Source organism: Erpetoichthys calabaricus, chromosome 5 (assembly GCF_900747795.2).
Source record: "Erpetoichthys calabaricus chromosome 5, fErpCal1.3, whole genome shotgun sequence".
Taxonomy (NCBI): Eukaryota; Metazoa; Chordata; class Cladistia; order Polypteriformes; family Polypteridae; genus Erpetoichthys; species Erpetoichthys calabaricus.
Window position 1 is genome coordinate 219,854,263 of NC_041398.2, and position 25,095 is coordinate 219,879,357.

Genomic DNA, 25,095 nt, shown 5'->3' on the forward strand with positions numbered 1-25,095 from the left:
GCTCCTATAGGTTTGATTTGGCCATATAGTGTGTATTTAAAGCCTACAGAGAGAAATTGTTTTACAGGGAAATGGGAATCATGGTGTGTTATATACCGAAGCATTGCACTACATGTCCCATCTATGTTATTTACAGTTCTTTTTTTGTTTTAGGAAACAAGAAGAAAAGGTCCATCAGGTAAGGAAGAAGTTGGAAGAAGCACTAATGGCTGATATTTTGGCTCGTGCTGCTGAGTCAACAAAGGATACAAGTTTGCAGATGGATGGCAGAAGAAATACATAGGAACAGGTTTAGGTAAGATGGCCAACTCTTAACCTACTAACCACAATTTGACGGGAAAGTGATGTCTTGTATTATCTTAAACTGATTCAATGTTTGAGAAATGGTCCAAGATTCTTATTTTTAAGTATTTGCCCAAATTCATTAGTTATTCTAAACTAATCATGCCATGTCCTTTCTGAATCTTTGCTACTGTTTTAATAAATCTGTGGAACCTACATGAATCTAACCTCTTTTGTCATGAACTTTCTGAACTTGACGTTATTGTTTGTGTTTTATCTTTATAAATAAAGAGTATGACCAGTTTTTAAACTGCTGTAAAAACAGATTCTTTTTAAATACCAATACAGTGTACAGTGTCAAAGTTAGTCCTTTTCACAAAACCCCGAAAAAAAGAATCAGTAATATAGGCATGTGGAGTGTTGTTTTATGCGTGTTGAAGGTTTATCCTGAATATGAGAATATTTTTGATACCTCATTCTTTAGTGGTGGTCTTAGGTTAAAAATGGCAAATTTCAGACATAAGCTTGTGAGGGTATAGGTTTAGACTATTTTAATTCAGTGATTATAAATATAATGTTATCTTTGATTTTTGATCCTTTACCAGAGTTCTTGCCTTCTATGGACCTTTATCAGAAGATGAAAATGACAAATTTCTATTAAAATTTATAGTATTTATACTTTAAAGATTTAATTTGAAACACACATTTTAATATTTTAAATATCTGACGCAACTATTCTTGTTCATTATGTACTTCTACCTCATGAAGTAAATCATCACATTTCTTATGAATGCCCCATATTCGGAAAGCTTATACTAATTCAGACTTTTTTATTTGCCTTTTTAATAGCTTATGCACATTGCTTAGATAATGAACATGATGTGTCACAATTTACTCCTAAATCCTTTTCAGAGGTTTCTTTTTGTATTACAATGTCCCCCATCTGGTATTCGTAATTGACGATCCTTTTGACCACATGTAGCACTTTGCACTTTTCTACATTAAAGTGAATTTTCCAAATGCTCACCCAGTTCTGACGATTGTCCAATTCTTTTTAAATTGTTTTCACTGCCTTCTCAGAGCCTGCCATACCTCTATTTTTACTATCATCTGTGTATTTGCTAATGATACTGTAATCAATGCCATTAATATAAATCAGAAAAGTAACGGTCCAGTGAGAGATAGAGAGGGACTCCACTGATGATGTCACACCACGTAGAGCAGCCACATCTTATCTGTACTCTTTGTCTTCTTCTAGTTAACTAGCCTAAGGTCCAGCTTTGTAGGTCACTTCTGATGCCAATAAGTTCTAGTTTCAAAATTTTTCTTTGGTATGGGACTGTATCAAAAGATTTTTGAAAATCTACATAAATTATGTTGTACACTTACCTTTTGTCAACTACTTCAATAGCCTGCTCAAGAAAAGTTAACATATTGTTTTGGCAAGATCTTTTTCTCTTAAATCTATGCTGTCTTTTATTTAGTATTTTTATATTGGTATTTTTCTCATCTATTCCTTATTATCATTTTCATAATTTTGCAATGTACAGAATAAGACTCATGGCTTATATCTACCAGGATCCATTTTGTCTCCTTTCTTAAAGATTGGAGTCACATTTAAACTTTCTGGTTCTCATGTACTTCTTCATTTTGAAGCAAATACTCAAATATGCCAAATAAGGGTTTAGAATATGACGTCTTTTCATTTCGATAAATAGATAAGAATCAGAATATCTTTATTGTCATTGTAACAAATATAATGAAATTAGGTGCAGTCCCTGCAGTGTCAAAATATAAATAAAATATAATTAAAAAAAAGGATAAGAAAGGATAAGAAGAAATAAGGTAGAACACAAACATTTAACATAAGACCTTAATTGCACATGAACACTATTGCACAAGATGTCATCTATTGCACTGCTGCATTGGAGGTGATTAGGTGGCATTCAGTGCCCTAATAGCAACAGGGTAGAAACTGTTATTCAGTCTATTAGTCTTTGTTTTGATGCTCCTATATACAGTTGGATATATACTGTAGGTTTATATATATCCAACTGTATATAGGTGGCGCAGCTAGTGTTTTCAGTGCCCGGGGACAACTGAAAATTTCGCGCCCCCTTGTGTTTGCTAAAATGCAATGGAGAAGGGAACTTTGGTGCCACCTGGATGCTGCGCCCAGGGACAGATGTCCCCCCTTGCCCCCAATCCCCCCCAAGCTACAGCACTGGGTGTGAGGAGTCTTTTAAAATGTTTTCTGCTTTCCTGAGGCAGCGAGAGCTGTGCAGTTCATCCAGAGAGGGTAAAGAACAGCCAATGATCTGCTGGGCAGTCTTTACGATCTGCTGAAGTGTTTTCCTCTGCACTGTTGTGCAGGCTGGAAAACTACACGCAGAGGCAGTAGCACAGGATACTCTCGATAGAGCAGCAATAGAAGGACACCAGCAGTTTTTGGGGGATGTTATTTTTCCTGAGGACTCTCAGGAAATAAAGTCTCTGCTGAACCTTGCTCGCCAGCTCAGCTGTGGAACCGTGTGGGACCCCAGGACAGGTCTTCCATGATGTGGACTCCCAGGAAGCAGAAGTCTGACACCCGTCCCCTCCAATGTAGAGTGGTTTGATGTCCGTTTTCTTTTTCCTGAAGTCCAAAACGAGCTCCTTGGTCTTACTTGTGTTCAGGAGCAGGTTGTTGTCAGTGCATCATACTGTCAGCCGCTGCACTTCGTTCCTGTAGGCAGATTCATCCTCCCCAGAGATGAGCCCCACCACAGTGGTGTCGTCTGCAAATTTGACGATGGTGTTGCTGTGGTGGGCGGGGGCTCATACTCCCGCCCTCCAAATACATACAAGAACTTGTGGCTTGGACAACAGAGAGCTGCTGCTGTCAATAACAGGCTTGTAGGTGGCAGTATGATGAGATCAGAACTGCTCAGATTGTACCACAGGCTTATATTTAAAGTCACTAATATTTAAATAGAGCAAGTCTAACTTGTAGTGTCTACAAATGGATCATGCTGATAGTCACTTGTTTCCTTATTTGAAAACACCAGCATTCTTAATGATTCATCATTAAGATTTTCGTAACAGAGTAAATCGTTTTCTTTTGCTGAGTCAGATATAAATATACTTTCTATATTTTTAAGTATATTTTCTATATAAAACTAATAGACCATTCTCATTATATGGAGCCACATCTTTGCCTCTTCAGATGAGCTTGCAACATTTATTCTCACTCTAATCTTCACCCTTTCACCCTTTCTATCTTTGGATGAGCAGCTCCTCTGATCACAATGAGTGATCACAATGCTGCCTGGTGAATACAGGAGTACTTATTGTACCAAACCTTATGTTCCTCAGTATCTTTTACATTCTCAGATATTACATACATCGGTAGACATGACTCTGTGACATCTCTCAGCTTTGCAGCTTGTCGCAGCTGTGATCATGTAACCTAAAGTATCTTAACACTCTTGTTTTTATTCTTCTATCTTTATTTTTCAAAAAAGTTGAGATCTAGACAGGTGTCATCACATGTTCCGCTTGAAACAAACTGAGAGAAAAAACAGTCATTTGCTATTAACACTGTTTCAGTGTTCTGCTTTGTATTCCCGTTAGAAGCTTCTTAGTCTCGCAGGACCATATATGAGTCTCTGGAGACAACCTGATAAAAAGTTTGTAGTAAATACTGGCGGAATCTGCCGCAGCAAAGGCAACGTCCACAGGGCCGTCTTTCTAAAATCCAGCCCCCAATTTCTCCAGTCCATGCATTTTAAACGACCAAAGAGCAAAAAAGAAACTAAACAAAAGACTTGATGCTGAGAAAAAATAGAAAACTAAAATTGCTGTGTTCCATTCAGGAACTCATTAGCACAAGGTAACTGAAGATTAATGAATGGATTGTACACTGTAATGAGCGCTGCAACAGAGGAGACAGACTCACATACACACACACAGACCACCGCAGCTACTTGGCTCCACTTTTGAGAAATACTTTTGTCTGCTATGACATGAGTGGCAGCCTTTTCAGCAGCTCCGTGTATGACTGTATATATATGTGTACTTTTCTACTTTTATTTTTCTATCTATCTATCTATCTATCTATCTATCTATCTATCTATCTATCTATCTATCTATCTATCTATCTATCTATCTATCTATCTATCTATCTATCTATCTATCTATCTATCTATCTATCTATCTATCTATCTATCTATCTATCTTTCTATCATTTTGCTATTGTATCACTATAAGACATAACAACAACTAACAGAGTTTAGAAAAGCATTGTAGTCTATGTATGTACTATGTGTTAAAATGCTGTGGCTGTATTCTGGCAGGGCATGTTTGCATTCTCAAACTGTAATGTTAGTAACTCATTTAGATGTGCAGCCCCATTGTGCTTTTACTATTGTCGTTAGGCAGTTTTGTTCATTTGGTTGTTTTGAGCAATGAAATCTGCATCTCCTGGGGCTCTTCGTTATCAGCTCTCTGAACAGCAGTCCTTTTGAGGCGTGTGACACATCATTTACTTCAAGAGCATATTTTGCAATCCATATTTTCATGAATAGGGTGGCACGGTGGGGCAGTGGGTAGCGCTACTGTCTCACAGTTAGGAGACCCGGGTTTGCTTCCTGGGTCCTCCCTGCGTGGAGTTTGCATGTCCTCCCCGTGTCTACGTGGGTTTCCTCCGAGTACTCTGGTTTCCTCCGACAGTCCAAAGACATGCAGGTTAGGTACATTGGTGATTCTAAATTGTCCCTAGTGTGTGCTTGGTGTGTGGGTGTGTGTGTGTGTGTGCGCCCTGCGGTGGGCTGGCGCCCTGTCCTGGGTTTGTTACCTGCCTTGCGCCCTGTGTTGGCTGGGATTGTGTTGGCTGGCAGACCCCCGTGACCCTGTAGTTAGGATATAGCGGGTTGGATAATGGATGGATGGATGGATTTTCATGAATATATCTGCCAGTTCTTTCACGCTTTCAATCATCATAACTAAACAACAGAGATCACACACAGCAGGTACGACAATGTATTGTTCATATTTACTACTCGTCCATTCATTTCTCTAATTGCCAATGTATAATCTGATGTTACAGAAATGTTTTTCCTAAGGTTATGTAAGAAAGGTTGTGTATATTTTTAAAACGTGTAATGTGCTTTCTCTATATGCAACACATGTCTACTAGGGTTTTATTATGAGACATTTTTAGACTGCAGACAGTTCATCATAAACAGAACTTGCTGTCTGTCGGAACTGGTTAAGGAGAGCGCTTCTGACCTTTGGAGTTCAAAGTCGCACCGCCGTCATGAGAATTTGGATTGGTTTAGAAATGTGACACTAAGTGAGTTGCCTAATTGTTCCCACCTAGTTTTAAGCAAAATTCATTTATCATTGTCTCAGAACGTATATACAGTATTATACGTTTGGATTCAGTGAGACTAGAGGCTTCCAAATCAGTGTTTGGAAATTTAAAATCCCCCCATGATCATTATGTCCTCTAAACCAGTGATCCTCAACCTTTTTGACAGCAAGGACCTCTTTACTAAAAGCAAATTTTTCCAGGGACCGGTTTGGGGGGGGGGGGGGGGGGGGGGGGGGTTAAGGATTCGAGGTGGGTTTGTAGGGCAGTTTTATACACAATTTACATTACATTTCTATTAATATGAAGTTATTAAGCAGTTCGCATATGTTTGCAACCCGTGATTTTTCTTCTTTTTTTGCATATAACAAAGATATATGCATTGCATTTGTCATTCCAACAGATTGCACATCACAAACATTAACACTGTTATCGTTTTTTCATGTCTGCTGTTCTATAGGAGGGTGACAATTGAGTTAAATTCCAATGGACGTTTTTCAAATGTTGACAAGCAATAAGCAAAAAGGTATCACTGAAAACCGCAGGAAACAAAAACAGCAAAAAAAAAACAGTACGAGGAAAGTTCAAAGAAAGAATTTTTTTTTACATTGCTTCTGTCTGGGGATCGTTGTGCAAATGTGTACAACTGAGCTGCGACCACAGATCTAACTGCTCTGTGGATGATTCATTTGAGCATTTCAAGGTCACTTCGTTGTAATGAAACTATCTGCTGAATGTACTTCGTAGTAACGCGATTTCTATAGACTCATGTCATATGGGGAAACTGTCGAGACCATAAAATACTTTGTTGTAATAGTCTCTCACCTCGGTCTCTCTTCTCTCTCTGCGCCGCTGCAAAGCCCCGCCCGCAATGGTTCTAAAAAGTCTGAGTGAGTCTCCGTTGCCGGCAGTTCTCTTGCGGCCCGGCTGTCAGACGGCTGCGGCCCAGTAGTGGGCCGCGGACCGGGTGTTGGGGACCCCTGCTCTAAACAATATGCTACAGATTTACTATCTGTTAAAGTTGCTTAGTGCTAATGATGGAATGGTGTTTAGCAAAATTTTAATAACTTAAACTCATAAAAAGTGTAAAAGGTCAAACAAAAGGAAGTAAAGAAACCATTTAAATTTTGTTCTTATGTCCAGTTTTTTTTTTTTGGAACATATTATTTGTGATACATTGTAGATAAATCCCTCTTTAAAAAAAAAACTTAAACCAAAAAAATATATTCAGAAACATTTGTGTCATTTTTTAACAGTTCATAAATGACTTCTCTGTTGTATTTATGATTTTAAATCAATTTGAGTGCACTTAATATTCACCTAGTATTCTTCCCCATTATTTACTTTTAATTATTAGCAGTGGAATGTTAAAGTGCAAAAAAGTAAATGGACTCAGCTTGTCTCACTACTTATAATTTCTTGTAGTAGCTGTGGGGCATCTAGCATGTGTGTTAAATTGAGGTCAAAATGATAAAATCCAAATTAACTTCAAAATTGAAGGCTACCATTTATAATACGTTTCTTTGGGATGTTGTTATTGACTCATGTAAGGCAGTAATTCTCGATTAGTGACTTTCTAACTGGGGTTTGTGGAGACTTTCCTGGGGGTCTTCATAATAATAATGCGGTTAGCAATTTACCTCTACACATTTACATTCTTATTGGGTAAAGCTTTACCTCAGGTGCTGTCATAGTGAACATAAAAACAATGCACTTCTGCATAATGAAATAAAAAGTAAAATGATTAGAGTCAGATTTAATTCTGTCTTTATACATAAGTTTCTTTTCACAACTTCTTAAAAACAAAAGTTTCCATTGAGGAATATATTATAAATATTGCATCTAGTTCAGCAGTAATAAAACTGAATGATTTTCATAAAACTATGCTAATATTGTACTGTACTATACAGTATTTTACTGGCTTGTTTCTCTAATTGGTGGCACTTGCTGCAAAACTTTTATAAAAAATATATTGCCTTTGTAATAGCAGTAACGTGTGTAAAACGAAGTTGTAGCTTTTTGGGTGATCCATAGTATTAGTCTAAATACTGAACACGCTTTTTTGCCACACACCCAGTATACTTAACATTAGAGGTTGCAGAGCAGTAGTCATATTTGTTAATGTTTGAAATGTTTTATCCATTAGAAAAGTTCTATAGCACTGTTTTGCTAATATGGGGGAGAGTGCGGATGGCAGGCGGCTGAAACTAATAAAAACTAATTACATTTTGCAAAATACCCATAGATAATTGGAATAAATTGTGTTACCAAGTTGTGTAGCTGATATTTGTACTTTGGGCACCTTCAGTTCTCAACTTGACAATATTTTACAAAGGTTGGGTAAGGCGGACAACTGGAACTCTTACCCAGCCAGGACACCCAGAGTGTGAATGGACCGGGGGAGAGAATATTTTTAGGACAGATTCTCCCCCAGGCCAACAGAGGGCAGTCCCCTTGGTTTCCAGCAGGGCACATGGACCTTTCCAGGGCCTTATTTGGCCACACTTCCACCACACCCAGAAGTGTGGCCGGAAGAAGCTCGTTGGGCGCCTGGAGTCCTTCCGGGTGCGCTATAAAGGGAGCCAGTCCCCACCATTCAATGGCCAGAGTCGGGAGGAAGAGGACAAAGCCTGAGGAGCAGTGGAGGCAGAAGGACTGGTGGCAAGAAGGGACTGGCCTGTGTGTGGTGATTTATGCACTGTGCTGTGGGGAGTAGGGTGAAACGCTCCTCAATTGTAAATAAACGTGTGCTGGGTGGAAATCCTGTCTCCTGCCTGTCTGGGTTGGCTTTCACACAATTTAGGGCCAAATGGCCTGTTCTAAGACTGTTCTTAAATGCGTATATTAAAGAGAGAATGAAGACCTAGTTGACACTGAGGCTTGACTCTTTAAAGTCAACGTAGGGGCAATCAGAAGGTACAGGAAGTTCTACATTTTAGAGGACATTCCCTAGACAGATATGTTTTGGATTTTTACAGAAGCTTTTTAAATAAGTAAATACATAAACAGGTAGATAAGTAAGTAAATACATAAATTAATTTACACACACCATAATGACTGTAAAGGAAGAAAATTAAAAAGAAAGAAAACAGAATTCTGAGTTTGTAGGCCCAGTCACAGTGGAGGGAAGTGAGGTGAGAAACGTGACAGAGATGGTACACTATACTGAGACTTGATTTGTGGCACTGAGTGGTCAGAAAGTGAGAAACGCATTCTAGCTGGCAGACAGAGACAGGAAAGCAGACAGAAATTTATCCTGGCTTGTGCTCTTTCTTGGTTCATCCCTAAACCCTAATATAATTGCAAAGGAATTAAACAGTTCATTTGACTGCAATACAATTCTGGCATGTAAGGAAACCATCAGTTGGGACGTGTCATTGTTTATCTAGTCAAAGAACCTGTCTGTTATAAAAACTCTTTTTTTAGAAGAGAGTTTTTGAGTTTGGCTGCAGGGTGCACCAAGATTGTGAACTGCCGACTCCCAGTAAGCTTTGATTAAAACTGAAGAATATGAATTTTATTGGGGTTCTACAACTCATACTGAAATACTGTAAGTAATACAAATTAATTCAAATTATTGTTTGCATTATTTTGCGTTTCTTCTGCATTATTTTGGGTGTGTGGAGAAGCCAAGGTGCACTCTGTTTTTACAAAGCTATGTACAAGCAACAGGAGAAACAAATGGAATCGCTTTAAATAGGACAGGCTGATTAGGATGGTGCTGCTTGCCAGTGCTTCCTGTTCCCAAATGTATGAATTATATGAATGAAGCCTGTTCTCTCTGTTTTGTGTCATTTTATGAAGCATTGGGTTCTGTGTACTATTAGCGCTCTGGACAGCAATATTTTTGTCCTAGTTAATGAATTATCCTGCACAATGAAATTGTAAAATTTAGAATGGTGTCGTCAGTTCCATTCAACTCAATTCATTCTTGCATACAGTACTTTTAAACAACAAACTCAATGGCAGTATGCTTTTACAAACTCAATTAAAACAAATTCATTGAAAGAAGAAATAAACACTAGTACAGCAAAACACCAAACACAATGGTAAAAACATGTTAGTAAAAATTAAATCCACCCTTCCATTTTCCCAGCCTCTTTTATTCCACATGAATTCTCAGTTCAGGTTACTCTATTATCATTTTAAGTTCAACACAGTAAAAAGAAATGTATTAGTTGCTAGTCACACTAGTGCAAAAACATCAGAAACCCAGCAGCAATGCAATGTGTGATACTTTTAACATAATACAGGAAACTGAGAACCCCAACTATATTAGGCATATATTTCATGGAGAAAGGATGAAGAAGATAGATGAAAGGAAGAGCTTGCGCAAAGGAGTTGTTGATATCGTTGGTAGTGAGGGAGCGCAATCCTCAATCACACCACTTCACTTCCTGTTGGAAATCCACGTGGCAAGCCAATGCAAGATGAAAAGGTGCAACAAGAAGTTCCATCACTTTGGGTGGACTCTTGGTGAGATGAAGTGTGGGTGGCTGAGCCAGTCTTAGTCAGTACCTCACCTCTGACCTTGTCACCATGGATAGCCCTACCAAATCCCGACAGCATCGCTCAGGGGATCATTGATCATGCAAACCACTCCACTACGTTAAGGCTGTGACTCAATGGAGGGTCATATATATTAAATATGCAGCAATACATATTGTGGTTGCGGGGTGGTGAAGCCTACCACCAAATTGTGTTCTTGGCAGGAACCAATGCTTGATGGTATGGGCAAGGCAGAGCAGATACTCTACATACTGTATGTATGTGCTCATACGCTCTCCCTTGCTCCAGGTCATTTTAGAGTCAGCAGTCAACATTAGTGCACATCTTTGAAATGCAGGAAGAAACCAGTAGAATAGTAAATAGCCAAGAAATGACTGCACAGTGTGACAGCAGAAACATGTGAGGGTTGATAGCAGGGAGTCCAATGAATGTGTCAAACTAGCCAAAAATATTAAACCAAAACTGACTGAAATAAACAAAGCGAGAAACAACAACAACAATATTTATTTCTATAGCACATTTTCATACAAATAATGTAGCTCAAAGTGCGTTACATGATGAAGAAAGAGAAAAAAAAAAAGACAAAATTAAAATTAAAATAAGACAACACTAATTAACATACAATAAAAGTAAGGTCCGATAGCCAGGGAGGACAGAATAAACAAAAAAACTGCAGACACCTGGAGAAAAAATAAAATCTGCAGGGGTTCCAAGGCCATGAGACCGCCCAGCCCACTCTAGGCATTCTACCTAACATAAATGACCTCAATCAGTCCTCATTGTACTCAGGGTTCTCATGGAAGGACTTGATGATGATGGTCACGTGGACTTCTGGTCTTTAATCCATCAAAGTAGGGACATCGTGGTGCTTTGATTAGGTGGTGGTGGTGCAGATCACCATCACAGAAAACCAGAAAAAGAGCAGAAGAGAGAGTAGGGGTTAGTACGGATTTTGGAGCCACCATGAATAATAATGATAATTAATTGAATATACAGAGCATGAAGCTATGAAAAAGCCATGTTAATGTAATGTGTTTTCAGCAGTTTTATAAAGTGCTCCACCATATTAGACTGGCGAATTCCTATTGGCAAGCTATTCCAGATTTTAGGTGCATAACAGCAGAAGGTCTTGGAATTCTAAGCAGACACTCATTTGAAGATCTAAGGTTACGTTTTGGAGTGTAAGGTGTAAGACATTCTGAAATATAAGATGGAGAGAGGTTATTTAAGGCTTTGTAAACCATAAGCACTATTTTAAAGTCAATTCTAAATGGCACAGGATATCCAATGTAGTGACATCAAAACTGGGGAAATGTGCTTGGATTTTCTTTTCCTAGTTAAGATTCTAGCAGCTGCATTCTGCACTCGTTTCAATCGATTGATGTCTTGTCCTGAGAGGAGTGTGTTACAGTAATCTAGTCAACTGAAAACAAAGGTGTGAACTAATTTCTCAGCATCTTTCAATGATATAAGAGGTCTAACTTTTGCTATATTTCTTAAGTGAAAAAATGCTGTCCTAGTGATCTGATTAATATGTGATTTAAAATTCAGGTCACAATCAACAGTTACCCCTAAATTCTTTACCTCCTTCTTGACTTTTAATCCTAATGTATCTAGTTTATTTGTAATAACCTCATTATATCCATTATTGCCAATCACTAAAATTTCAGTTTTCTCTTTATTTAGTTTGAGAAAATTACTACTCACCCACTCAGAAACACAAGTGAGACATTGTGTTAGTGAAACAATAGAGTTGGGGTCATCAGGCGCTATTGATAAATACAGCTGCATGTCATCAGCATAGCTGTGGTAGCTCACGTTATGCCCAAAGATAATCTGACCTAACGGAAGCATGTAGATCGAAAAGAGCAGTGGACCCAGGATAGAGCCTTGTGGAACACCATATAGAATATCATGTGTCTTTGAAGTATAATTACCACAACTTACAAAGAATTTTCTACCTGCCAGGTAGGATTCAAACCAATTTAAGACACTGCCAGAGAGGCCCACCTATTGACTAAGGTGATTTCTAAGAATATTGTGATCAATGGTATCAAATACGGCACTCAGATCTAAGAAGATGAGAACAGATAAACGGCCTCAGAAATCAGTAAAATATACAGGTATCTTATGTCAGAATGAGAGACAAAATGTTAGTTCAAAACAGAAGAGAATTTATAGGCACAATATCAGGAAGGACACATCAATGAATACTATAGTTTTTCTTTGAATATCTGCAAACTCGGACAATCAGAAAATGTATTGCGCTAACCTTTATAACTTTGACCTGGTTATATCATGCACCACAAACTTCCTGTTGACCGTAACTAGCAGCAGCTTGGTAATAAGGCCAAACAAAAAAACACAAAATGGAGGAGCCCACAGTACAAAGAAAATGAGGCAGTGGAAAAATGTTTTTCATTTTTAACATTGTTAAGAACATCACTAAATAAAAAATAAATGTCTGTACCAAATTCCTTTCCCTCCCAAACACCCAAAACAATACCAGGGTCATTTTGTAGCCATATTATTTTTATGATTTATGCGTCAAAAAGGTTGAATATTTTCAACAAGAAAAATATTATTATGTGTAACAGAAAAATGCAAATATCAAAACATAAATACAGTAGGAAAGGTATATCTAGTGTCCATTGATGTATTGATGTAGAGTTAGTAAATGTCCTTTGTTTGACTGCTTTGAAACAGTCACCAAAGCACAGCCCGACGTTGCAATCAGGAGTAGAAGCGTGTTTCTTTGCACAATTTTCTTATGTTTTTTTGTTGTTTGCGCATGAGAGAGTAGAATGTCAGTGCTCAATCCGTATGATTGCTTTCCTCCTTGTGTTGTTGTAGGCTACCACAGCACAAAGGTTAGTGAATTAAAACATTTTCCCTGACATGAATAACAGTTGCTGCATTGTGAACAATGCTTAGGGGGCCAACGTCTTTCTTGACTTGATTCCAGTCATTTTTCCTTTTTGCACCTACTTGTTCTACTATGAACCTTCAGGCCATTGAATTCAACAGGCATATCATAGCGGTTTGGTCAAACAATGCCATATGCACTATCTGTGCCAACATCTGATGACTGCTTCACATTGTTATCTCTTGATTCAACTAACGGTTCAGTTTCAGTTTTTTTTTTCCTTAATAAAAGTTTTTTTTACTGAATCTGATATCTCTTGGAAACAGTTTGTGGTAGAGAAATTCCAATTTCAGGAATTGATTCAGCACAAAACGTGTAAAGTACTCAGGAAGACTGAGGACTGACAAGGACTGAGGAGTCATAATGGGCTCATCCCTATCCACTGCCATACAGTGTTCAGAAGCCATTAAGAAGGCTAACAGAATTGCAGGTTATAAAGCACCCTGATGTATGGAGTACAAGTCCAAGTAGGTTCTGCTCAACCTTTATATTGCACTGGTGAGGCCTCATCTGGAGTACTGGGTGCAGTTTTGCTCTCCAAGCAACAAAAATGACATAGCAGCACTAGAAAATGTCCAGAGAAGAGCGACTAGGCTGATTCCAGGGCTACAGGGAATGAATTATGAGGAAAGATTAAAAGAGCTGAGCCTTTACAGTTTAAGCAAAAGAAGATTAAGAGGTGACATGATTGAAGTGTTTAAAATTATGAAGGGAATTAGTCCACTGGATCGAGACTGTTATTTTAAAATGAGTGAAAAAAAGGGTAATTTGATATGGGTAAATTTTGGAAAACCATTACGAAGGTGATAGACACTTGGAATAAAGTACCAAGTTTTGTGGTAGACAGTAAGACTTTAGGGTCTTTCAAAACTCAACCTGATATTTTTTGGGAAGAATTAAGTGGATAGCACTACAGAGCTTTGTTGGGCTGAAAGGTCTATTCTCACCTTATTTTTTCTAATATTTTAACATTCTAAACTTTTTCTAGATAGATAGATAGATAGATAGATAGATAGATAGATAGATAGATAGATAGATAGATAGATAGATAGATAGATAGATAGATAGATAGATAGATAGATAGATATTTGACTGGTGCCATTTTCCAAGAAGACAATACTTGACCACAAATGTGAAAACGTTCACACTGAATAATAATTATTAGGAATAAATAACAACAACAACAAAATGTATTTATATAACACATTTTTATACAAAAGCGTATCTCAAAGTACTTTACAAATAATGAGAAATAAAAAGATGATAAAACTGTCTATCAAGATTTATTTCCAGGGCTTTATTGTCACAGGTTAATTTCAGTATTGCCAAACCATATTTAGAATTTGGGAATAAAATTTCCTGCACTGTAATTAATTAAAATATAATAAAACTATATTCACAAGGCTTGATATTTATTGGTCCATTATCATTAGAATTAGATGGTTATGATCTAATCTACAATCTTGGATTATGTTATTTTTCATTAAAGTAATCTTTTTAATATTTGCTAATAATATTACATTGACTTGTGCCTGGAAAATCTTATTTCTTGTTAGCTAACAAAGCTGTTCTTCTGAAAAAAAAGAAACGGTTATTTAAGTTTTCATCTCTGACACTAGAATAACGGTGCAAGCCATGTTAAAGGATTTATTTTACCGCTTAATGCTATCAGTCCATGCAGACTTGCAAACCTGTAATTTGCTTGTTTTCCATCTACACTTTGGTTTGAGGCATTCTAATTTAAAAAAAATATGTTGTATCATTGAACCATAGAGAGAATCTGATAACTTTAACTACCTTCATTTTAAGGAGAGCCACTTCATCTAAAGGCTGTTTAACAACCATGTTGTTAACTGTTTGTGAGTTTGTGGCAAACACTGCTTTCATTAAGTTTTTCTTTTTACTATAATAAATCTGAAATTGCTAATTATATTTTTTAGACGTTAAGTATGGATTTAGCTTAAAGTAGTCTTATGTAAGGATCAGAAGTACATAGATGCTTATTATCCATTACCCAACAGATTAGCTTATATTCATGCTTATAAGCTATCAATGAAATCTTATATTCTATTGAAATAGATTCTGTTATTGCATATTGCATATGAAATCTGCTTTTCACCTTTGCCTGTGTATTTCAATTAAATTTACCTTTTAGCATTTTAAGTGAGCATGAATGAAGTATGCTAAGATTTTTTTGATAGCATTACAGTAATTTAATAATTATGTGCCTAGAGACAACTAGCATAATAATGTATTAAAAACAGTTTTTGGTTGAGAATTTTTTGAGAATTTGTGAATGTGAATAGAAATGAACTCTGCTTTTTTCATGTGTAACACTGACTAGACTTGCTTTGAGCTGTTGTAACATCGAATTATTGAGCACTGACAAAATTACATTGAGTTCACACAAGGGGAAACCAATGCAGGAATAACAAATAAAAAAGTATATAAGCATCTGTCACTCCTCTGTCATTCCTCTAATATTTACAATAACATTCTTCTTTCTTTTTTACTGAAACTAGATTCTATCATTTGCTGTCTATCTCAAGACCTACATTCCTCAGAATGGCCTCAAAATGCTTTTAAAGACAAAATCTGCACTCATGTAAAGGCATTTAAGTCACATTTTAACACAAATACAGCTGCTTATACGTCTAGGTGTACTCAGACATAGTTTACTTGAGCATTCAAGTGAGACAGAAGTGTCTGGGGTGTAATTCAGCTGACATAACGCCACACCTTGCTATGTTCTAAGAAGAAGAAGATCCACACTGGCACTTACATCAAGTTTTAAGCTTCTATATCTTGCTGAATTGAATGAAATACAATCTTTCACTAGATGTTGGTACCACCAAGTATTTGTAAGTAATTTTTCAGATCGTATTTTTAAAGAGTTAAGGAAAAGATTATTTGCTGCTTAATCCGCGTCTTGTATAATTTTTTCATGGCATGCATATTCAAGCTTACCATGTACACATCAGAGTAATACAAATATACCTCTCATCTGAAATTTATTATATAGTTGCAAAAAATGTTTGGACAATGGTAAACATCTCTCTATTATATAAATATATCCTTGGATGAAACCAGACTTTTTAGCCTGGGACGAGACGTGACTTTTTCAGAGAGATACTTTCAAGTCCAGTGAAACAAGACTTTGTGCCAAGAGATTTAACCATGCCCGGGGCCGGAAATAAAAGACAAAGAGTAGATGACAAAGTAGAACGTCGTAAAGAGGTTCAAAAATGTTGGCGCGATACACATGCAGAGCAGGTTAGAGATAATGAAAGTACTAAAGTTCGAAAGTCTCAAAAACATGATAGTAAAAATAGCATTAGCACAAACAAACGGAAATTATTACTCGGTGAAATAACGGAACAGCGAAAAGAGATCAAATATATTGTTCAGATTTAAACTTTAAGTCGGAGACTTGTAGATCGTCTAATTTGTGTTGCCATCAGGGAAAAGTAATATTTCTTTTCAATGAAGAGGCATATCCGTGAGAATTAAAAGATTTGTTCTTTGGTGAAAGAGAAATCTACCAACGCGAGCGGCAGAGACACGAAGTGGCTGGCACATAGCACAGGCCTGGGGATTGGACAGCGAAGTAAGCAGGGTGGGAAGCCCCCTAGTTTTTATAAAGTAAGAGAGAGTTGTTCAAATGTATTTCTTACTTTTCCATCTAGAAAGAATTATAGCAAGTACAACAAAATGTACCTTCTGATAGCTGATGATGGCCTTGGTTATAGACAAGTCTAATGCTCTCCAGTGGATTTGCCTTCATGTTAGATGTTGCTGACAGAAAATAAATCCTTGATAGGCTGTTATGGACAAAAGTATTGGGACACACCTCTTAATTATTGAATTCAGGTGTTTCAGTCAGACCCATTGCCACAGGTGTATAAAATCAAGCACTTAGCCATGCAGTCCCCAGTTACAAACATTTGTGAAACAAAATGGGCCATCCTGAAGCACTCACTGACTTCAAGTGTGGTGCTGTGATAGGATGCCACCTTTAGAATAAGACGGTTAAGAACATGTAAAGTCACAGAGTGGGGTCGATAACTGCTAAGGTGCAGGGTGCTTAAAAGTCGCCAACGCTTTACTGATTCTTTAGTTGAAACGTTCCAAACTTCCACTGGCATTAATGTAAGCACAAAAACTGTGTAGTGAGGTCTTCTTGGAATGGGTTTCCATGGCCGAGCAGCTGCATGCACATAACCAAGTCCAATGGCAAGTGTCAGATGGAATGGCATAAAGTACACCGCCACTGGACTGTGGAGCATTGGAAAGTCTTTCTGGCATGACAACATCCTATAAATATAAAGGTAAAATAGTGTTTTTCATTTCTAATTACCCTAAGTTCTTGTCAATAAGCCGCGGCTTATCTAAGGAAAAAAGTTGTGAAAATGAAAAAATAGAATATCGGCTTATACATAAGTCCGGCTTATACATCCATCGCGGGGGTTGCGTTCCAGAACCACCCGCGAAATAAGAATATCCGCGAAGTAGAAACCATATGTTTATATGGTTATTTTTATATTGTCATGCTTGGGTCACAGATTTGCGCAGAAACACAGGAGGTTGTAGAGAGACAAGAACGTTATTCAAACACTGCAAACAAACATTTGTCTCTTTTTCAAAAGTTTAAACTGTGCTCCATGACAAGACAGAGATGACAGTTCCGTCTCACAATTAAAAGAATGCAAACATATCTTCCTCTTCAAAGCAGTGAAGCAAACAAATCAATGGTGCTGTTTGGCTTTTAAGTATGCGAAGCACCGCGGCACAAAGCTGTTGAAGGCGGCAGCTCACACCCCCTCCGTCAGGAGCAGACAAAGAGAGGGAGAGTTTGTTTTTCAGTCAAAAATCAATACGTGCCCTTCGAGCTTTTAAGTATGCGAAGCACTGTGCAGCATGTCTTTTCAGGAATCAGCTTTACAAAAGATAGCAACGTGAAGATAATCTTTCAGCATTTTTAGACGAGCGTCCGTATCGTCTAGGTGTGCAAACAGCCCCCCTGCTCAATCCCCATACGTCAGGATCACAGATAGTCAGCGCAAGAGAGAGAGAACAGTAAGCCGGGTAGCTTCTCAGCCATCTGCCAAAAGCGTCCCTTGTATGAAATCAACTGGGCAAACCAACTGAGGAAGCATGTACCAGAAATTAAAAGACCCATTGTCCGCAGAAATCCGCGATATATATTTAAATATGCTTACATATAAAATCACAATTTAAATGACCGCTACGCGCTCGTGTTGACTCGGCGACGCCCAGAGCAGAAAGAACGCGCTCCGGCCGCTCCAACCGCGCCATGCGGGGAGTGAGAGAGACGGCAATATCTCACACTCTCTCCCCCCTTAAAGAAATTAAATGGGCGCGAGTGAGACCACTGACCTCCCTCCCTTCTATTAGTTATAGGTTATAGTACGTTCGGCTTATCCATGAGTCCGGCTTATCTATGATACGATTTTATTTTAAAAATTCGTATGATTTTTGGTCTCCGGCTAATACATGAGTCCGGCTTATAGACAAGAACTTAGGGTAAATGTCAAATGACATTTTACCATACAGTATTCCTTAATGACTTTACAAATTGACCGAGTATGATTCTTTCTGTGTGTACAGTATTCATATTTAAGAGCTGCCCTGTAGCAGGCTGAAGGTCCTGCAAGACCTGTGTACTATATGATGAAGCACTGGCAGTGCATTTAATATTTAAAAGACATTTGTTTAAGGACACTGATCATGTATGATATACATTAGTCATGTTTATTCTATGTGTTGTTGCAGGAAAATTAAACTTTTGCTTAACATATCAGAGTGTCTTAACCTTTTCTTGTCAAGTATACATTTGGTATGATTGTAAATTACCAAATATTTCACACAACTGATGGGCACATCTCTCTATTGTATAAAAAAAAATCCTGTGATGAGACAAGACTTTATCCAAGAGATTTTTTCAAGTCCCGCAAGACAAAACTTTTGACATGAGATGGTTTCAAGTCACACCCTCCTTTCAACCTTATTCAAACACGCACACGGTCCACTCACATCTCCTTCGTGTGAATGCTTTTGACAGACACATTTCCTGCTCTCTCGGCTCTTATACATTTTTACGTTTTCCTAACTTTAAGTTCCCAATTAAGAAGACGTATTATGTCCAAATCTTATTGATGAATTTCATTTCGAAGGGATATCAACAGAAGAAATGAGTACACAGGCAATCCTAGCACCGAGAAACGATGAAGTCAAACGAATTAACACAAATATTGTCAATCGGTTTCATGGCAAATTGGTTAAATGCATATCAATAGACTATGCTGAAACAGTTGGTGGTGGTCGTGCGGAAGATGAAAACATCAACTTACAATATTCTGAAGAATAACTACAACCGTTAACACTGTCGGTCTTCCACCGCTTGAATTACTGTTGAAAGAAGAATGTATCCAAGAAAGGTAATGTAGTACATCTTCCCCATATAACATTAGACAACAAAGGAGATCTTGATATGCCATTCGTATTAAAATGTTTACCATTTCCCATTAGAATAGATTTTGCAAAGACAATTAAGAAATCACAGAGACAAACTTTCAAAAAGTCAGTTTATTTATTAGATAGAAAGAAATGAAATTCTCTCATTCTCTCGTTGCGTTGTCACAATGTAAGTCCAAAAACAGAATCAAAATGCAGTCCAATATTGACAAAAATGTAATTCAAAAAATTGATTTTACTGAAGTTTTACAGTAAAAGTGTAAGTTTAAAAAATATTTGCCTGTTAATTTCAAAGCTAAACAAAAAGAATTCATATAATGCAACGAAAAACTTGAACTCAACATGAGACATAATTTACTTTCAAATTATTACATTTTACTATTTTCAAATATGGTTAATTACTCACTGTAATGTAAAATAGTTCTATTATGCGTATGTAACAATTCTCATGAAAATAACCGTTTAAATTGTACTTCCACATCCCCATATGCGAGCGGCAGAACCGCAAAGAGGCTTGCGTGTAGCGCCAGCCCGGGGGTTGCTGAGCAAAGCGAGCAGTGGGCAAAGCCCGGTAGTTAATTATATAGAATGTTTTTGCAAAAGTACAGATATGTGTACCCCTGTTATCTATAAAAGCTCATACCCTAATACATACTGTACATCATATCTGCATACTTTAAATATTTAAAAAAATACATGTCTAAATATCTACCCACATTTGAGAGCTTATACCTGCAGAAATCAAAACTAGACAGGATGCCAGTCCTTCAGAAGATGTACTTACCTAATAGTCAGTCAAAGCAGGCTTGGCTGCAAATACACCTAACACACACATTATTATGTTGTGAAGATAAATGGGAGTAACCAGAAAAAACTTGGGAAGGACAAGTAAATTCTGCAACAACAGTGCAAGTGCAGGAAATCATACCTAGTAGATGAATACTGTAACTTCAAACCGAGTTCCCAGCTGTTGCAAGGCAGGACCCGTAACCACTCTACCATCATGTTGTACATGTATATTTATGCACATTTTTTTACAGTATTTAAAATGCTTTATGGAAACTGTGAAAGCTTTTCTCTCCAAATTTTTAAACAAATTTTGTTAACATAAATTTTATGGAATACTTCTGCCACTAAGGAAACTTGTCTGTGTTGAAGTTCCAGATTCTGTCATAAGTTTCCACTTTTAGCATTTGGTGAATGGAGCACCTTGCCCCAGTAATAAGCCTGAAATATTGCCTGAAATGCAGTATGAAGTCTTTAAAACTAAATGTAATTTACTGTGTCCTGGAATGGAGTTTCAATGGAATGCTTCCTATAGCTGCTGTCCATTAGAGTATCATTAACATCCATATTCTTGTGCTGAGAATTTCTGATCTACATAATGTACCAGAGTGATGATGTTCTAACAGTTGACAACAATTGTATGCTTGACAACAATTGTATGCTTGGTATACAAATTAATTGCACCAGTTTCTAATATTAAAAAAATATTAGAAATGATTAAATATTAGAAATATTAGAAAAATATTACATTTGTATAGAATATCAGTTAGCAGTCAAATATTTGGACTGACTGATTGATTTCCTGATTTAGTTTTTTTTGTTTATCTTTGCTGACTATTTGGCTTATTCTCTTGTGATTGTTTTGCTTTGCTTGCCATACTACTGATTTGCCACCAGGAGATGCTCATGTACTTATATTGAACATACAGACTTAACAGCATTATATCTTTTTGTCTGTGTTCATTGTCATCTTTTAGATTATCATTCTTATATTTTTAAACATCTAGTATTCTTAAATATATTTTCTGTCAAGCAGAACAAGATTTTAATAGATTTTAACCTGACTTCTTTGTGAATTTCTTGAAATGTAATATCTAACTGTATTCTATTTCATGATAACAGAAAATACACTGACTTCAATATATATTTAATTTGCAGCTTTTTTATTTTTATTTATAATTTTATTGATTTTATTGTAATCATTCCATACATATAAATCAATTTTTACAAAAAATAGGATAGAAAACAAATCAACCCCCACCCCTGAGAAAGAGAGCATGGCCAACTGAGTAAAACTTAAAGCATGTAAAAATACATAAATTGATGAGTTTACTAGGCGGATAAAGGTAAATGGAGAAGAAAAAGAAATGGGGAGAGAATCTACTTTCTCAGTGCTTTAAGAGCTTATTCTAAAATATTATTGATTAGATCCTTCCAGGTTTTGAAAAAGTTCTGTACAGATCGTCTGACTGAGAATTTGATTTTTTCCAATTTCAAATAGTATAAAACATCAGTTACCCACTGACTTAAAAGAGGAGAGTTAGGATTCTTCCAGTTAACAAAATAAGTCTACGTGCCAATAGTGTAGTGAAGGCAATCACGGTTTGTTTGTCCTTCTCCACTTTAAGCCCATCTGGAAGTACACCAAACACAGCTGTTAGTGGATTAGGAGGGAGTGAGACACCAAGGCTATCTGAAAGGCACGTAAGATTTTGGTCTAGAATGATGTTATTTTGGTGCAGGCCCAAAACATGTGACCCAGTGAGGCTGGAACTTGATTGCAGCGTTCGCAGGTTGGATCTTGCTCTGGAAACATTTTGGACAGTTATAGGCAAGACAGAAGCACTTGATATATAATTTTGAGTTGAATAATTGTATGCTTTGTGCATATGGAGCTCAAGTGAATTCTCTGCATGGCTACCTTCCACTCCTTTTCTGATATGTTGAGGGAGAGATCTTTTTCCCATTGTCCTCTTGGATCTTTGAAAGGGAGGGACTGTATAATGGTTTTATATATTGCAGAAATGCTGTCTGAGTCCTCGAAACTGAGTAATATTTTTTCCAGCATAGATGAGGGTGCAAGATGAGGAAAATCGGGCAGATTCTGTTTAACAAAGTTTCTAATTTGAAGATAGTGAAAGAAATGTGTTGCTGACAGTTAAATTTGGAATGTAATTGTTCATAGGATGCAAAGATGTTGTCTATACAGTGATCCCTCGCTATATCGCGCTTCGCCCTTCGCGGCTTCACTCCATCGCGGATTTTATATGTAAGCATATTTAAATATATATCACGGATTTTTCGCTGCTTCGCGGGTTTCTGAGGACAATGGGTCTTTTAATTTCTGGTACATGCTTCCTCAGTTGGTTTGCCCAGTTGATTTCATACAAGGGACGCTATTGGCAGATGGCTGAGAAGCTACCCAACTTTCTTTTCTTTCTCTCTCTCTTGCGCTGACTATCTGTGATCCTGACGTAGGGGTGTGTGAGCAGGGGGGCTGTGTGCAGCTGCTTCCTGAAGGACATGCTGCACGGAGCTTCGCATACTTAAAAGCTCAAAGGGCACGTATTGATTTTTTATCTCTCTCTCTATCTCTCTCTCTCTCTCTCTCTCTGCTCCTGACAGAGGGGGTGTGAGCTGCCGCCTTCAACAGCTTTGTACCGGCGGTGCTTCGCATACTTAAAAGCCAAAAAGCCCTATTGATTTTTTTTTTGACTGCTTGCTTTGCACTCCTTTGAAAAGGAAGATATGTTTGCATTCTTTTAATTGTGAGACGGAACTGTCATCTCTGTCTTGTCATGGAGCACAGTTTAAACTTTTGAAAAAGAGACAAATGTTTGTTTGCAGTGTTTGAATAACGTTCCTGTCTCTCTACAACCTCCTGTGTTTCTGCGCAAATCTGTGACCCAAGCATGACATTCTAAAAATAACCATATAAACATATGGTTTCTACTTCGCGGATTTTCCTATTTCGCGGGTGGCTCTGGAACGCAACCCCCGCGATGGAGGAGGGATTACTGTATAAAGAACTCTAAGCAATTAAATCCCAAATTTTTTCCAGATATTAAAAACTGCATATGTTTGCGAGGGTTGAAAAAGGTGGTTCTCGTGCAGAGGAGCCACAGATAAAAGATTCTCCATCTTTAAAATGCTTTCTACATTGGTTCCATATTCTGAGTGAGTGAAGCACAATTGGATTGTTATATATTGGCGATAACTTATATTAATTGGGGCACAAAGCAGGGAATATAAAGAAGTACTGCAGGATTTTATTTCTATTGCGGGCCAAGCTTGTGTATGTTCATTTTTTTGTGTCCAGGTTTTTATAGCTTGTATGTTTGCTGCCCAGTAATAAAACTGAAAGTTAGGTAACGCCATGCCACCTTCTGCCTTAGGTCTTTGTAGGGTTGCTCTTTGGATACGTGGATGTTTTGAGTTCCAAATAAATGAGGTTATGGTTGAATCTAATTGCTTAAAAAATGATTTATTGATGTATGTTGGAATATTGTGAAATAAAAATTTTCAGCTTTTTAAGTATGTTTTACTTAGAGGTTAAGGTATTGGGATACATTTTTAATTTCTACTTACTCAGCTATGCTAGAGTCTACTTTGCTTAAAGGAAACAGACACTCAAGTGGCTACGTGTAATATCTTATATGACAAGCAGTAAACCAAGGAGAATGCAGCCTAAAGAACGATAGCAAGTAACAAAAATTAATTTTAAGAGAATAATATAGGGTAGCTATGTTAGAAAACAAAAGAACAGTATACAATATATAGAAGATCACAGAGGATAATTTTATGATCAAAGCAACGAACACACAATGAAAGAAAATGTGAACTGTTAAAAATAATGTTGAATAAAAAAAATCAAATGAATGGGTGAAAAAGTTGTGGCACTGAAAACCATTAGAATTAGAGACATTTTACAAAAGTGTGACCAAAAATCTGAAATACAAAGACAACAGAGTCTTGGGATGATCTGTTAAAGGATAAGTTATTTCTATATACTGTATATGCATTTGCCATGCAAAACTGGGGTCTAAAATTTGCCGTTTTCTATAAATGATAAAAAATAAATAGCCAAGTCTCTCTTGTGGACTCCGGCTAACATTACAGGGGCACAGGGACAGGCACAGGAGCATTAACAATGTACATTTTTATACCACAATTTCATTCAAGATATGTAGGATAAAGTGCTTTACAATTACAGGATAAATTATGAAATGAAATGAAGTGCCAAAAAATAATAAATACATACAAAATATGTGCCTAATGATAAACAAGTAAGTGATAGAAATAGTAGAGTTCTAAATCTCTGGGAGACAATTACTTTTTCACCTTGGTGATATTGGTGTTGGTGAACTTTTTTTCTTCAATAAATCAAACAATCATTTTAAAACTGTATATCGTATTTACTCAAGTTGTCTTTTGTATTATACTAAATTTGTTTGGAGATCAGAAACAATTACAGGTTATGAATATGCAAAAATAGAGCAAATCAGGAAGGAGTAAATACTTTTTTACAGCACAGTATTTACTGGTATTTATATATTATACTGTATATATCAAACCCAAACCAAAAACACTCCAACTCCCTGAGTAAGGCAATGGGCCTTCTTTTATGTCGGACCTGAGAGACCTTCCAGCGCCGCAACATCGCACCTAGAAATCAATTCCAGCTCAGGGAAAACCTCCTCCTGACAGAGGAGCTTCCTTCAAACAGCTTCCTCTAGCGGTTCCCAAG

At 37.1% G+C, this 25,095-nt stretch overlaps 1 protein-coding gene across 2 annotated transcripts in view; it reads left to right on the top strand.

The window, feature by feature from the left end:
• mbd2 (methyl-CpG binding domain protein 2) overlaps window positions 1-25,095 on the top strand; it is a 197,461-nt gene that overhangs the window by 137,875 nt on the left and 34,491 nt on the right. For both annotated transcript variants that reach the window (XM_028802574.2, XM_051928023.1), the window contains exon 6: window positions 154-295. In XM_028802574.2, coding sequence (XP_028658407.1) covers window positions 154-283 — 130 coding nt within the window. In that variant the 3' untranslated portion in view covers window positions 284-295. The remainder of the gene's footprint in view (window positions 1-153; window positions 296-25,095) is intronic.